Here is a 13,271-nt window from a genome sequence, read left to right on the forward strand (position 1 = left end):
GTTTTAGATGAGTGACACCTGGGTCTGTGTCCTGGTGTGTGTACAATAATTAGCTGGTACGCTCTTGATTCCCTAGAATTACGGTTGAATTTCCTGTGCGCTGCAGAGCACACATCCAGGTAGATGTTTGAACAGGCAGGCTCTTGTTTCTGTGATTTACATTCAGGAATATGGGATTGACAGTTACTGTCCTAAACACATTCTTCTGTTGTAACTGTACTGTCACCGAGATAGCCTGCCAGATAGGTATGCTTCCTTCTACAGGACAGCTGGGGGACAAGGGAGGGGATGGAGAGATGAATAGTCCATGAAGGTTATTGGGTGCAGAATAGTGTGCACCTTATGTGTCTGAGCTGAGAATGGACGTCATGGTCTCAATATTTGGGGACAGGTGGGGTAATGAGGAGGAAGGAGAGCGTAGCCTTCAACCATCCAGCCCTAGAGAGGAGGCGTGACGTCTGTATACAACCCAGCTCGCAAAATGGCCTTCCGCGTGTGCTCGTGTGTCTAGAAAATGACTTTAAGAGACGTAAATGACTTCACCTCTTGTTCTGCATTGTTTTAAAATTAATAACATAGCTTTACGAGTCAGTACATATAGAAGTAACTGCTTTTTAACAACTGCATGGTATTCATTACTCTGGACAAACTGGTTTATTTAACGACTTACCCATTGTTGGACATTGGACCCTTCCTAGATTTTCACTATTCTTAGCACTTTACTGAAAACCTTTCTATTTGCCTCTTTGTGCGTATGTGTGTATCTGTAGTGTAGGTACTGAGGAATAGTATTGTCAGAGCAGTAGAATATTCATTTTATTATTCAGTTTAAATCGTCCAATTACATTCCACCAACAGTGTATGAGAATACCTGTTTCTCCACATTCTCACCACCAAGTTCTTCATCCAGTTTAATGGGTGACATCCTATCATGTTATTATTTTATTCCCTGATCACTGTGATTTTGACCACCTTAGCATGTATTTATTGACCCTTTTTGTGTGTGTGTGACTTGCCTGTCCATATCTTATGCCCATGGTTCTTTTGTTTCCTCTTGGTTTAAATGATTTTTTTTTAATTCTGGATATCAGTCCTTGATTTATTATATATGTTGCAGTCTCGGCCCATGGCTTGTCTTTTAAACGTGTGATGTCTTTTCTCATACAGAACATTGAAATGTGTATTATAATCGCATTTATCAGTCTCTTCCTGCTGGCTTGGCCTTTTGTGGCTTAAGAAAGCACTGCCTAACACAAAGTTATAAACTTACTTTTCATCATCTCTCAGAATAATATTTGGGGGGAGTTCAACCACACAGCTACATTTTCATGTGGAGGTAAGTCAGTTCCCCCAAAGAGGAGGCCCCTCTGCTTGTTCGCGCTCTGCCGTGTATTTTCTGGGCAGCCGCATCTGCTGGTTGCTGGGCTTAAGGCAGGCCCTGCCTACAGCACGCTGCATGTGGATTTCCTGGTTATTGCACTAGAAGTGGAGGGAGAAAGCCACGTTGCCAGGGGCTGTGGTGACCACAGGCTTGAGTAGGCCAGTCCTCTCCTTAAACCAAGCAGAAAAATCCAAGAAGGGAGAGAGAAGGCTCACAGCTCTCGCATCTAGTCTTAAGTGGAAGAACATGCCTCTTGGACACAGATGATGGAGTCATTATTCTGAATCTCCTATGTGAGGTCAAAGCTCTGATTGCTCATCATCAGGGGGTATCATTGTTACCCCAGTTCTCCCTACAAGGAAAAAGCTAAATGTGCAGGTTTAATGTTATGCCATGTTAAGATTCCAACTGTAATTTCTGCTTAGAATCAATCTTAGTGTTATGGAAGGGAAGCTTTGATGTGTTTCCTACCATTCACTAGACGCTTGGTTCATATTCCTCCTGTGAAGGAAGTGCTGTTATCCTTGGGTTTTACAGATGAGAAAACAGGCTTGGAGAGATTAGGTAATACAGTCGAGGATACACAGCAGGTAAATAGAAGAACCAGAGGTGAAATTCAGAGTTCATGTCTGCCCCTCATACCACCCTTCTCTCCAAGGATTTGCAAAAAGTACGCAAAGCTACTAGCCTGAGAAAGCACGTCCTTTTTTCCTTCTTTCAAGCAGAAGCTACCAGGCGTACTGCGAGGGAATTGTCTCCACCAAGTGGATATTTTCATTTTTGCTAGTTGGAAATGGAAAATAAGGTACATTTGGAAAACCATTTTAACTTTTAAGGGACACCTTGAAGTTTTCCTCCAACAGAATTCATTAATTTAAAGTCACAGTAATTTACTAATTGAAAAACTCACCGTTGAATGAGCTGGTGATTTCTGTTTATTGCTAACCCATATTCCTTTCAAAGCACCCCTTGAACTGCAGCTGAACATTTTGAGCCAGGTTTTTTTTTTTTTTTTTTAGTATATGCCATCTATTTTTGTTAGTGGGAATGTTTGCCATTTCTTCCAAAGGAGTTACCTATAAATTATACTTCAGAGAACTTCTGAGCAAATATGTTCATGCCCCAGCACTTTAATGTGGTAATTAGCTATTAACGGTGTCAGTAAATTAGACCTGCCAAAAATAATGGCCTTCTTGACTAGGTTTTTACCACCACTTCACTTGAGGGTGTTACTTATAAGTTTTGACCTCCGGAACTGTTAAAAAAAAAGCAAGGTTGTAGAGGTCTGCCTTGCAAAAGATAAACTCTGAGAGAGTTTGTGGGAAGTCACCCAAGGCTTGAGTCTGTGGGTGTTTTAAGGACTGGTAGCCCCTAATTTACAGACCTCAGGCTTACCAACAACTCGATTCCATCTATGGCTGACGGTGGAGTTTATCTCCGGGAACTCCAAACCCTTCTTTTATGCATGCGATGAGTTAGCAATTTATCGCTACTGTTCCCACATCAGAGAGAGTTACCTTCCCCACCAAATGAGGGTTCTGGTTGGTTCTGAGGAAAGACCTGACCTCATCAGAACCTGCTCTCTCTCTCTCCTCTTGTGCTGAGAGGGCAGAGTTGATCCTGCTGTAGGTACCAGGGCTGAGACCGGAGAACTGAGTGAGACACTCGGGGAAAAAATGGTATGAGTAGTGGTTAAAGTTTAAAGCCTACTGTTATTTTTCCAGTCACATTAAGGGTTGAATTCATCAGCCTGGGATTCTGACCACTGTGTACCATTTGGGAAAATGTGTTTTATGTTCTTAGTGATCAGACCATAGACTTAACCTTTTGCAAGGCTCGTGTGTTTTCTGTACGTAAAGCCTGTAAGATTCCTAAAATAATGCAAATTATGGTGCATGATAAGGTTTTCTAGAATAGTTTTTTAAATATAGGATAGAAGTTATATCACACACACACTTTGTTGTCTGTTTAGGATTGCAGTAAGAGTTAGCTAAAACACCTCAAAACCACAGGTTAAAACAAATCTCAAAAAATAATGAAACCACACTGTCCCAGTAGCTCTGGTGGTAAATGATGAGTCAGTTGTGGTTGTCCTGGAGGACTGTCTTTAATCTTGCAAGGAACAGGCTTCCTCCCCCTATGCTTCTATTGCTCCCTGGGTTCTGGTTGGGGGACTTGAGGGTTGAAGTTTAAAATAGAGCTGGGTCACTGTTCAGCGGCAGAGACACAGATAGCCCTGCAGCACTACTATAGCTACCAAAATAAGCCTCCATTATCCTGTTTTGCTAAAAATAAGTTTCTTTTGCTGTTTTTGACAGCCTTACCATCAGGGAAATTATTTTCTGTCTGGAAGTAGTTCACCCTATAAAATAGAAGATCACTGTCATTGCATTCTGCATTTGTAGGGACCTAAATCTGTTCAGTTAATTAGAGCATCTTCTGGGTACTCTTCACAACGGATCCTAGGGGTAGGACTGAAACTTAAAATTTTATTCTTTCCCTGAGAAACATAGACTGGAGGCCACCTTCCCCATTATTCCCTGAATATATGATTATCATCACCTTAGAATTATTATCTATCATTGACTTTGCCCGAACACAATAATAAATGACTTGGTGTATCTTGGCACTTATGAGTTTTTTCATATTAAAAAGTTTAATGCCAAATGTAAACCTGAGAGATATGTACGTTCATTGGCTTAACAAATGAACACACCAGTATGTGCTGTCATTATTTCAGATTGAAATACGGCACTGTTTCAGTCTGAAATGAAAATGACGGCATGTGGTAAAAATGTATTAGTTTAAATCCTGTTAACTTAAAACTTGTTAGTGTCTGGACAAAAGCCAGGCTGAAGTTTACCATCACCCTGGCTGTGCAAATAAAAATATGTGACTAAGAAAATGAATGGTGTAGGAGGAATGATCAAACAAACCAACAGAACAAGCTTTCAGGATACTTTGAAAGCGTCCATTTATATGCAAACAGTTAATTTCATAATTATAAAATATTCTTCTAGGAACCAACCAGTGCTTATTTAAACCCAATGTTATTATGTGTGCCCTGAAAATTTTCAAAAGGTCATGAAAATACATTTTGATTTAGACTTCTCATGGTTCATGATGACATTCCAGTCAGTCTCATTTATAATCTTTCACTAATATTAGAAGATGTGACTCTGTGGGAGCTCTGCTCGATTATAAAGATTACAACGTCAAAACCATTAAAACATCTGTTTTAAAGGTCTGACGTGCAGAGGAGTAACAGGGTTGAGATAGTGGCAGATGAGGTTTCCCAGGGTGAAAGGCAGTATTGCATGGGTTTTGTAGTCAGAGCTGGACGGAATCCATTTCAGCCCCTTACTAACTCGTCTCTGGCACATTATGCAACTGTTGTGCGCCTCAGTTTCTTCATCTGTGAATATGGGAATAATAACACTCAGAGATATATCCTGAGGATCATGCATGTGCCAAACTGAAAAGTGTGTGACATAGAACAGGCACTCCATACAGATTCACTTGCTTTTCTTTCTTGCTTAACGTATGTTTTAACCATTATGGTTATTTTTTTGGAAAGCAGAACACTCATTCACGAGGACAGTGTAAAATGAAAGTTTCTTCCTGGACAACCACATGTTTTATGTTAATGTAAATGACCTACTCTAATTGCAGGTTATATCCAGGCATGTAGAGGACTTATGATTGCCGCCGTCAGCCTGGGCTTTTTTGGTTCCATATTTGCCCTGTTTGGAATGAAATGTACCAAAGTCGGAGGCTCAGATAAAGCCAAAGCTAAAATTGCTTGTTTGGCCGGGATTGTATTCATACTGTCAGGTAAATAGTAACTTTCTTCCGAACAAGGTGCTTCAGGATGTTCATGAAACACCAGTAATCACAGCCCTTTCCTTCTGATGCTCTTCAGGGCTGTGCTCCATGACCGGGTGTTCCCTGTATGCAAACAAAATCACAACAGAGTTCTTTGATCCCCTCTTCGTGGAGCAAAAGTAAGTACTCTTCTTAAGTCTGTATGCTTGTGGCTGACAGGAAATGGATATAAAATCATCTTCTAAATTAAGCTACATAAATTTCCTCCATGGCTCATGAAAGTGAGACATACTGATAAATGATGTTGGATGACATCATTCAGGAGCAAACGTTTTACATGCTACATTGGCAAAAGATGCATCGAATCACTGCATTAGGGTTACGTAGTGTCTTGTCTCTAAATAGCTCAAGGCATAGGATTTAGAATGCTAAGTGTCATCTACTGTACGAAGTCACGTAGAGGAAAAGTGCAAGAGAGGTGTAAGGTGGGGAGGAAAGAAGGATAAAGTATGACGGCAGAAAACTAAGAGCTTGCCTCGATTGTTGTCCATCCAAAATGATATTTGCCAGATGTTCTGGGCCAGCTTCAATCTCAGGCATTGAGATGAAAACGGAGACTGTGATCCTGAAGATTAGAAACGTTTAAGTGATATTGAATGAAATACTATTTTTCGTTTTTAGTTAGCCTTTTACATTTGTTCTGTTGACCACGGCCTTAACACGTGCCACCTGATAAACCTTTGTAAAGAGATTGTACATGACTCAGGGTCTTTAAAAAATGGCGTAAGAGTGGCACAGACACCCAGATGCGACCGGTCACAGCTGCGGATGAATGGTTTGGCACTTACAGACCAGTTTGTTTGTTGGTTTTTAATTATGGGCTGTTGCTTTTTATAGCTTCTCTAGGCTTATTTCTTTGCATTGGGAAAACCCAAGGAATACCAAATTAGAAATAATAATAGATCAAATATTTTGTCTTCTGTGAGAATATTCCCACAGACTTCTGTAGAAAGCCGCATGTGTACTGCTGTCATCCAGGCTGGGGATTCTCTTTCAGTCTTCAGATCAAATGTTATGGAATTTTAAAAGAGTAATTACTAAAATGGCTGATCAGGGTCCATTACTTTTTTCTGGTGGATTTAGGAATCTTTAGGAAATGATTTTTCTAGTACTGTCTTTAGTTTATGCATAAATAGTAAATGTATGTATAATGAAAATAATAGCTAACACATGTTGAGCCCCTACCATGTACCAAGCAGAGCATTGCAAATATTATTTTATTATTTTGGTCTTACAACATCCTTATGAAGTAGGTTCTCTCTGTACCCCCTTTTTTAAAATTGGGGAAAGAATTCAAGGAATATGTGCAGGGGAACTTGGACTAAGCTAATAGGCTGATTGAACTATGATTCAAACCAGGCAACCAAACTCTGGCACACTTAACTCTAAAATGCATGATATATAATATTCTACTATTTTGTAATTTTTGTGACAGTATGCCACATACATTTTTCATCAAAGAAGTTTCTTTTGTGCAGTAGTGTTTATTGTGAAATCTTATTAAATGGAAAACAAAAATGACTGCTTCAGACCCCAGTATGATGTTCACTCCCCTACCTATGTTAGAAAATGTGTTCTGATTAGTAAACTTTCTCCTGATTTTTGATAATGAGATTTGCACCGATGTGCATGGCACCAAACATTGGGGTGAAAACTAAGACGGTTCTCCATTTTAATGATATTTAAATGAAATATCAGTTTTCATTTAAATATTATACTTAAATGATATTTTTATTTCAGGGTTTGATGTCATAAATATACCACAAAATCATATTTCTCACAGTTTATTTTATTAAAGACATTGCCGACTTTTCTGGATTACCTTTCGTACATCACTGTTCTGTCTTCCTGACAATCATTAATGATGTCTTTGTCAAACTCTTAAAAATCATTTTCATCTTTTCTCACAAGGCTGAGGCTAATATCTGTATCTATATGCACAGTAACTTAAACCTTTCCTTTGTGTTCTGTGCTTGCTATATGCTCAGTCACCTCACTCAGTTTAGTACCACTGGAATTTCTTATTCTTTCAGATTTTCGTTAAACTCAGTTCAGTAATTATGGACTGTGAGAGGTTTTCCTCTTTTCTACATTCTTGGTGCTACTTTGAACTATTCCATTCCCACTGTGAGCTTCCCAGCATCCCTCTTTCTGTCTATGCCTACTCTCTCGCTCTCTCTCTGTTTTCTCATCTGGAAAATCAGGATAATCATAGAGTTGCTGTGAGAGTTAAGAGAGTGTGTATATGTACCCTTAGAACTGATTAGAAAAGAGCAAAAGCCTTGTATTAATAACTGTATTGTGTTAGCTATTATTAAGGTTGCTTTTTAATTGTGTGTAGTAGTTAAGATGTACCTTATCTTTATGGATGTCTTTATTAGCTCTTTTCTGCAATGACTTAAAAATATAACACCTACAATTTGCCAATTTACCTTAGGTCATTAAAAACACAAGAGTGAGGGATTATGAAAAGCACCATGGCTTACAAATTGGTAAATAACAGGTCCTTCACACCAAAAAATACAGACTTTATTAAAAAAAAAAAAAGAAAACCTGCATATTGAGAACATGTTTAGCTCCTTGAGATCAGAGCTCACTCACATTTCTATCCCAGCAGTGCCTGGCACAAAGAAAGGCCATGACTTATGTACAAGGAATTATCAACGCCTGTTGAGAATTGTTAAATATGATCAGATGCTAATTACCCACAATGGTAGAAAAGAGGCATGAAGATGACATGTGACACCTACAGGAATTCACAAACTTTATTTAAATAAAACTATAAAAACCAACCAGTTGACTAACTTGCTGTCATCTGTTTTCCTTTTATCAGCGCCTCTAGTGGAGGAGAAGGAGATGGAAATTAGGAAGATTAATAAGCTGCAAATTGGGTATCAACACAAAGTAGACTGATTCCATAGGTTTTTGGGTTTTTTAAAATATTTATTTATTTATTTGGTTGCACCGGGTCTTAGTTATGGCAGGCAGGCTCCTTAGTTGTGGCTCCAGGGCTCCTTAGCTGTGGCATGCGAACTCTTAGTTGCAGCATGTGGGATCTAGTTCCCTGACCGAGGTTGAACCCTTGTTCCCTACATTGGCAGCACGGAGTCTTACCCACTGCACCACCAGGGAAGTCCCTCCGTAGGTCTTACAAAATATCATAATTTTTAAAGTGAGATTTTGATTTTGGCATATTCTAGGGGATAGGGCTTCCTAGCTGGCATTTGCTAGAACTTAGTAAGTGGTACCTCTGATGTAGTTTGTGCGTGAACACACAGAGGAATATGTTGGAGAATCACTGCCAAAGGCAGGGCCAGCCCTGGAAGAGTTGGGATAAGGGCACTGCTCTAGGGGGTTCTGACTATTTCTTTGGTGTCTTCATGGATCTGCATGAGGGTAAGTTCCTTGAGGTCAGAAAACATCTATTTCATCTCTTACTTGCCTAGCATGGTGCCCGGTATGTGAAATCCTGATCTGTAGAACTAGTCCTTTCAGGATTAGCAGAAAAGCCTTCTGTTATCTCAGCAGACTGAGGAAGCCTCAGAGAGGATGGAGCAAGGAGGCAGGCTTACCCTCTTCGCACCCTTGTCATGCATTCATCTTACTCCAGCAGCGTGGCTCCCTCCGGTCCTAGATGGCCTGGCTGTGGCATACGCATGCGTGTGTTTGGCCCTTAGGAAGGGCGATGAGGCACACCTGCTTGCCACAGGCTCTAGTTTAAATTTCTGGTGAGCAGATACTTGTCCCAAAATGCACTGCAAAACAGTTCAGGCCTCAGAACCTAGTTTTGTTGCTGTTTTTCTTAAGGATTCTCTAACATGTACATTGAATCTTCTTTGTGGATTTCGAGGACATCCCTATATAAGACTCACCTCGGTTGCCTAAGTTACAAACACACAACTAAGCTCATCCACAGAGCTCCCACCACATTCCTACTATGTGCAGGGAACTCTGTAGGAGCTTTATTGACCAGGGAACAGAATGAGTGGCTTCTGGTGTATCGTTGGCATAAAGATTGTGGCAGTAGCGCTGCAAACAGTAGTAGGCTTTGTGTTCAGTGGCTAATTATTTCTGAAACCCTTCCTTTCCCACAGCTCGTATGGGAAGATTTTTCTTCCTGCCTACAATCATTTGACAGAACTGCAATCTTTAAAGAGCTTCACCTGACTGTGGTTGTTTCTGCCATTTCTCCATTTTTTCCTTTTGTTTTACTTCCTTGCGTCCATTCAAGTTGTGATTGTTTTATGGCTCCAGGATGGGCTCCTGCAAAGCCTTTAAAACTATTTCTCAACTCTTCCCTTTGGGCTGTTTCAAACCAACTTCCTCCTTTTTATTAAAGCAAAACCTACTACATAAAAAAATCTATCCTCTTGCAAGCTTATGGTCACAAGCACTCCTTAGCGTGATTCACCATATCATTGTGTTGACATATAATTACATATCCCCCCCATGGCTTTGTTGTCCAAACCACTAACTTCTGAGTGTCTTGCTTTGTTTTTTCTTAAATAGACTGTTCTGAAGAGTTGATTGGCTTAAAGAGTTGTTCTGCATAAAGAAACTTCTTTTCAAGTCATGCAAAGTTGGGGCACTGAACCAATTTCCTTAATTGAGGAAACAGGACATCGTGATCTTATTTATTCGCTTTTAGTCAATGAGATTTATCATGAACGTTTTGGCTCAGATATTCATATTTGGGTCTTATCATACTCCAGCCTTTGTATTTTGAGAGATTTTAAAACCATGGAGTTATTTATCTCTAGCACTCTGCATTCAGTTAGTTTCTACTTTAGAATCTAAGTTTTACTTTGGTAAAATCTTTTCATCATTGTGGTTACTTAGTAGTTAGAGAAGTAAACAGCTGTCTACTTTCTGATAGATTCCCTCATTCTTGTTATCTGTCAAGTTCAATGCACAAGAGACAATTCAAGAAGGACGTTTCTAGGTTACACACATTTTCCTGGGTGAAACTGAAAGGAATATCGATCTCACTAGGTGACCTTGCCTAGATATTTAACTTCTCTCTTCTGTCCTTATTATAATTTAATGAATTATAGATGTCTGTGTACTTAAGCGTATTGCAATCATGAGGTTATTTGGAGAATGAATTATTGTGGGTAAAAGGCTCATAGATTCTCAGATAAGGGATTCCATAGAGGCGCCAAGTGTTAGGAACAAAACAGAATTTGACTGTTAAATATTAAGAAGGTGTTACTCTGTGATTTCACTTTGTTCTGTGGTAGCACTGGCCACTTCAGATCATCAGAATTGCTCTGATGCTTTTGTTAACGCTGGCAGGACTTAAAAATATACTTGGAAATCAAGTGTTTGGCAACTGTGTTTTGTTTTCACTGACCAGTATATGAAGTCACGACTCCTTCCAGTTTGCCAGCCTTTCTGGTGACTCAGCTTTTAGCACCACCACCCCGTTCCCTCCCTTTGTTCACATCCCAGCTAACCACTGCATATCCTGCAGGACTTGCATTCTGCGTAACGTGCCCACCTCCGTGCTCCCTTTGCCCTTTGTGCTCCGATTATAATCCTACTGGGCAGTGACGCTTGCTTATCGGTCCATCTTCCAAACCAGGTCAGGAGCAGCTCGAAGTGAAGAACACGTCTTGCTGATTTGGGCATCTCTTGTAGCTAGTCCCTGCTCCGTGACATTTCCAGCAGGGATGGTCAGTCAGCAGTGGTGTACAACTGTCTGTCTGCACCTCTCCTAGAGTGGAAAGACTGTATGCTTGGGGAGATTTGGTTAAAGGAATGGGGATGGAAGGCAGCCTACACACTGGTTAAAAATGAGGACCTTGGGGCTTCCCTGGTGGCGCAGTGGTTGAGAGTCCACCTGCCAATGCAGGGGACACGGGTTCGTGCCCCGGTCCGGGAGGATCCCACGTGCCGTGGAGCGGCTGGGCCCGTGAGCCATGGCCGCTGAGCCTGCGCGTCCGGAGCCTGCGCTCCGCAGTGGGAGAGGCCACAACAGTGAGAGGCCCGCGTACCGCAAAAAAAAAAAAAGAGGACTTTGGATCAGGACTGCCTGGGAGGGAACCCCAGCTCCGCCATTTATTAGTAGTGTAACCTTGAAGAAATTACTTTCCTTTTTGTGTCCTGTGTCCTCAATAACTATGAGGTTATTGTGAGGATGAAACGAGATGGTACATTTCAGCTATTTAGAATGTGCCTAGCATATAGTAAGCACTCAGTAAATGCTAGTAAATTAGTTTTAATGGTACTGACCCTTAAGCAGGGGATATTAATGTAACAGGTCATTATCTTATATGCTGTATTAAGGGTGGCCACAGAGAAATGTATATTGAAATGTTGGAGGCCTAGTGGAAAGGATAATTGTTGTAAGACACTTGACTCTCAAGTGGAAGGCAGGTAAGGGACCTAGCATGAACCCATTTAAAAAAACAAGGCTTGTGCAATTCCTTCTCTTTATTTCTGATCATCTCCGTCACGGCTTTGAGTTAGAGATACGCAGCAATTTGAAACTGTCAAATGGATAGACACTCCTGAGACCTTCTCATGAGAACTCATCCTATGTTCATCTTCCCAACTCCAGGTTCGATTCTAAACTGTTTTCAGGCAGTCTGCTGAGGATTCAGAAGATCATATAGGGTAGGCTTTTTTTTTTTTTTTTTGCGCTGTATGCGGGCCTCTCACTGTTGTGGCCTCTCCCGTTGCGGAGCACAGGCTCCGGACGCGCAGGCTCAGCGGCCATGGCTCACGGGCCCAGCCGCTCCGTGGCATGTGGGATCTTCCCGGACCGGAGCACGAACCCGTGTCCCCTGCATCGGCAGGTGGACTCTCAACCACTGCACCACCAGGGAAGCCCTAGGGTATGCTTTTAATTGACCCACGCTTTTTTGCTGCAAATCCATCTGTATTTTCTTCCTTCAACACAAACAGTTGTGCAAACCCACCTTCACACCCACAGACTCTTGCTGGTCATGGCCCCAGGTGTCACAGGACAGCCCTGGTTGTTTTAGGAATTTCCCATCTTGGAGCACAGCCCCCCTCTGCAGTGTCAGTTTATTCAGACTTCAAAGTTTGCGTGAGAACATGTTACTGTGCCTACTTTGAGTGTTGTGACTCAGCACATCGTTTCCCACTTAAAATCAAGGCCCAGTAAACCCCCAGTTATCCACACGAATGGAGATCAATGGCATGGACGTTGCTCAGTAACAGATTTGTTTTTGAACTGAACTGTGTAATTTTGGGAACAGGAGGTGGTCCTTTTAAATTATAATTTACTTTGACTAATATTATATTAAGTTATACTGTGGATGGTTTATAAAATTTCCATGAGTAATCGGCAAGAATCAGAACTCCTGTAAGGACACTCACTGTGCACTTTACACACGGTTAGAGAGGGAAGGAGGCAGAGGGGTTAAGAGGCAGGTTTTCGAGTTCACTCTCTGCTCAGCTCCTGGCCCTGGCCCTGGCTCCTCTGTGATCTTAGGAAAGATGCAGTTGCTTCCTCTAGGTAATGGGGATAGCACCTGCTGCTTCTGAATGTTAGGGGGATTAAAGAAAGTAACATATAGACAGCACCCCCGACAGTGGCATATGGTAGGTGATTACCTGTTCTTAACATACGGTCTATAGAATTCTGAACTACCCTAATGATAACTCGTAACATTCGGAAAGGTAATGCGCGCATGTCTGTTGTAAACTATAAACCAGAGAAAAGAACGCGTGCCTGTTACGAACATTGAAAAGCAATTTAGAATTGACACACACACACAAATCAGTCTTTATTTTGCGTTTCCTAAATTTGAGAATTCTCTGTGAAGGTTCCATATGCAAGTAGGTGCTTATTATTTAAATTATCCCATTCTACTCTAGCCACCATTTGCGAGGCAGCTGCCGCTATTTCATAGTCCTGTAGGAAGCTTTGGGTAGGAAATCTTGTGGCATCTTCCAGACCGTTGAGCGAACTGTTAACTGATGTGAATTGCATAAGGAGAGGAGAGACTGCAGCAGCCTGGGGAGATACACGGGT

The 13,271-nt window shown here is 41.2% G+C and overlaps 1 protein-coding gene across 3 annotated transcripts in view; it reads left to right on the forward strand.

The window, feature by feature from the left end:
• CLDN10 (claudin 10) overlaps positions 1 to 13,271 on the forward strand; it is a 99,824-nt gene that overhangs the window by 79,036 nt on the left and 7,517 nt on the right. For all 3 annotated transcript variants that reach the window (XM_030856624.3, XM_030856623.3, XM_060288044.2), the window contains exons 2-3: positions 5,054 to 5,215; positions 5,304 to 5,385. In XM_030856624.3, coding sequence (XP_030712484.1) covers positions 5,054 to 5,215; positions 5,304 to 5,385 — 244 coding nt within the window. The remainder of the gene's footprint in view (positions 1 to 5,053; positions 5,216 to 5,303; positions 5,386 to 13,271) is intronic.

This window comes from Globicephala melas, chromosome 18, assembly GCF_963455315.2.
Source record: "Globicephala melas chromosome 18, mGloMel1.2, whole genome shotgun sequence".
Classification (NCBI taxonomy): Eukaryota; Metazoa; Chordata; class Mammalia; order Artiodactyla; family Delphinidae; genus Globicephala; species Globicephala melas.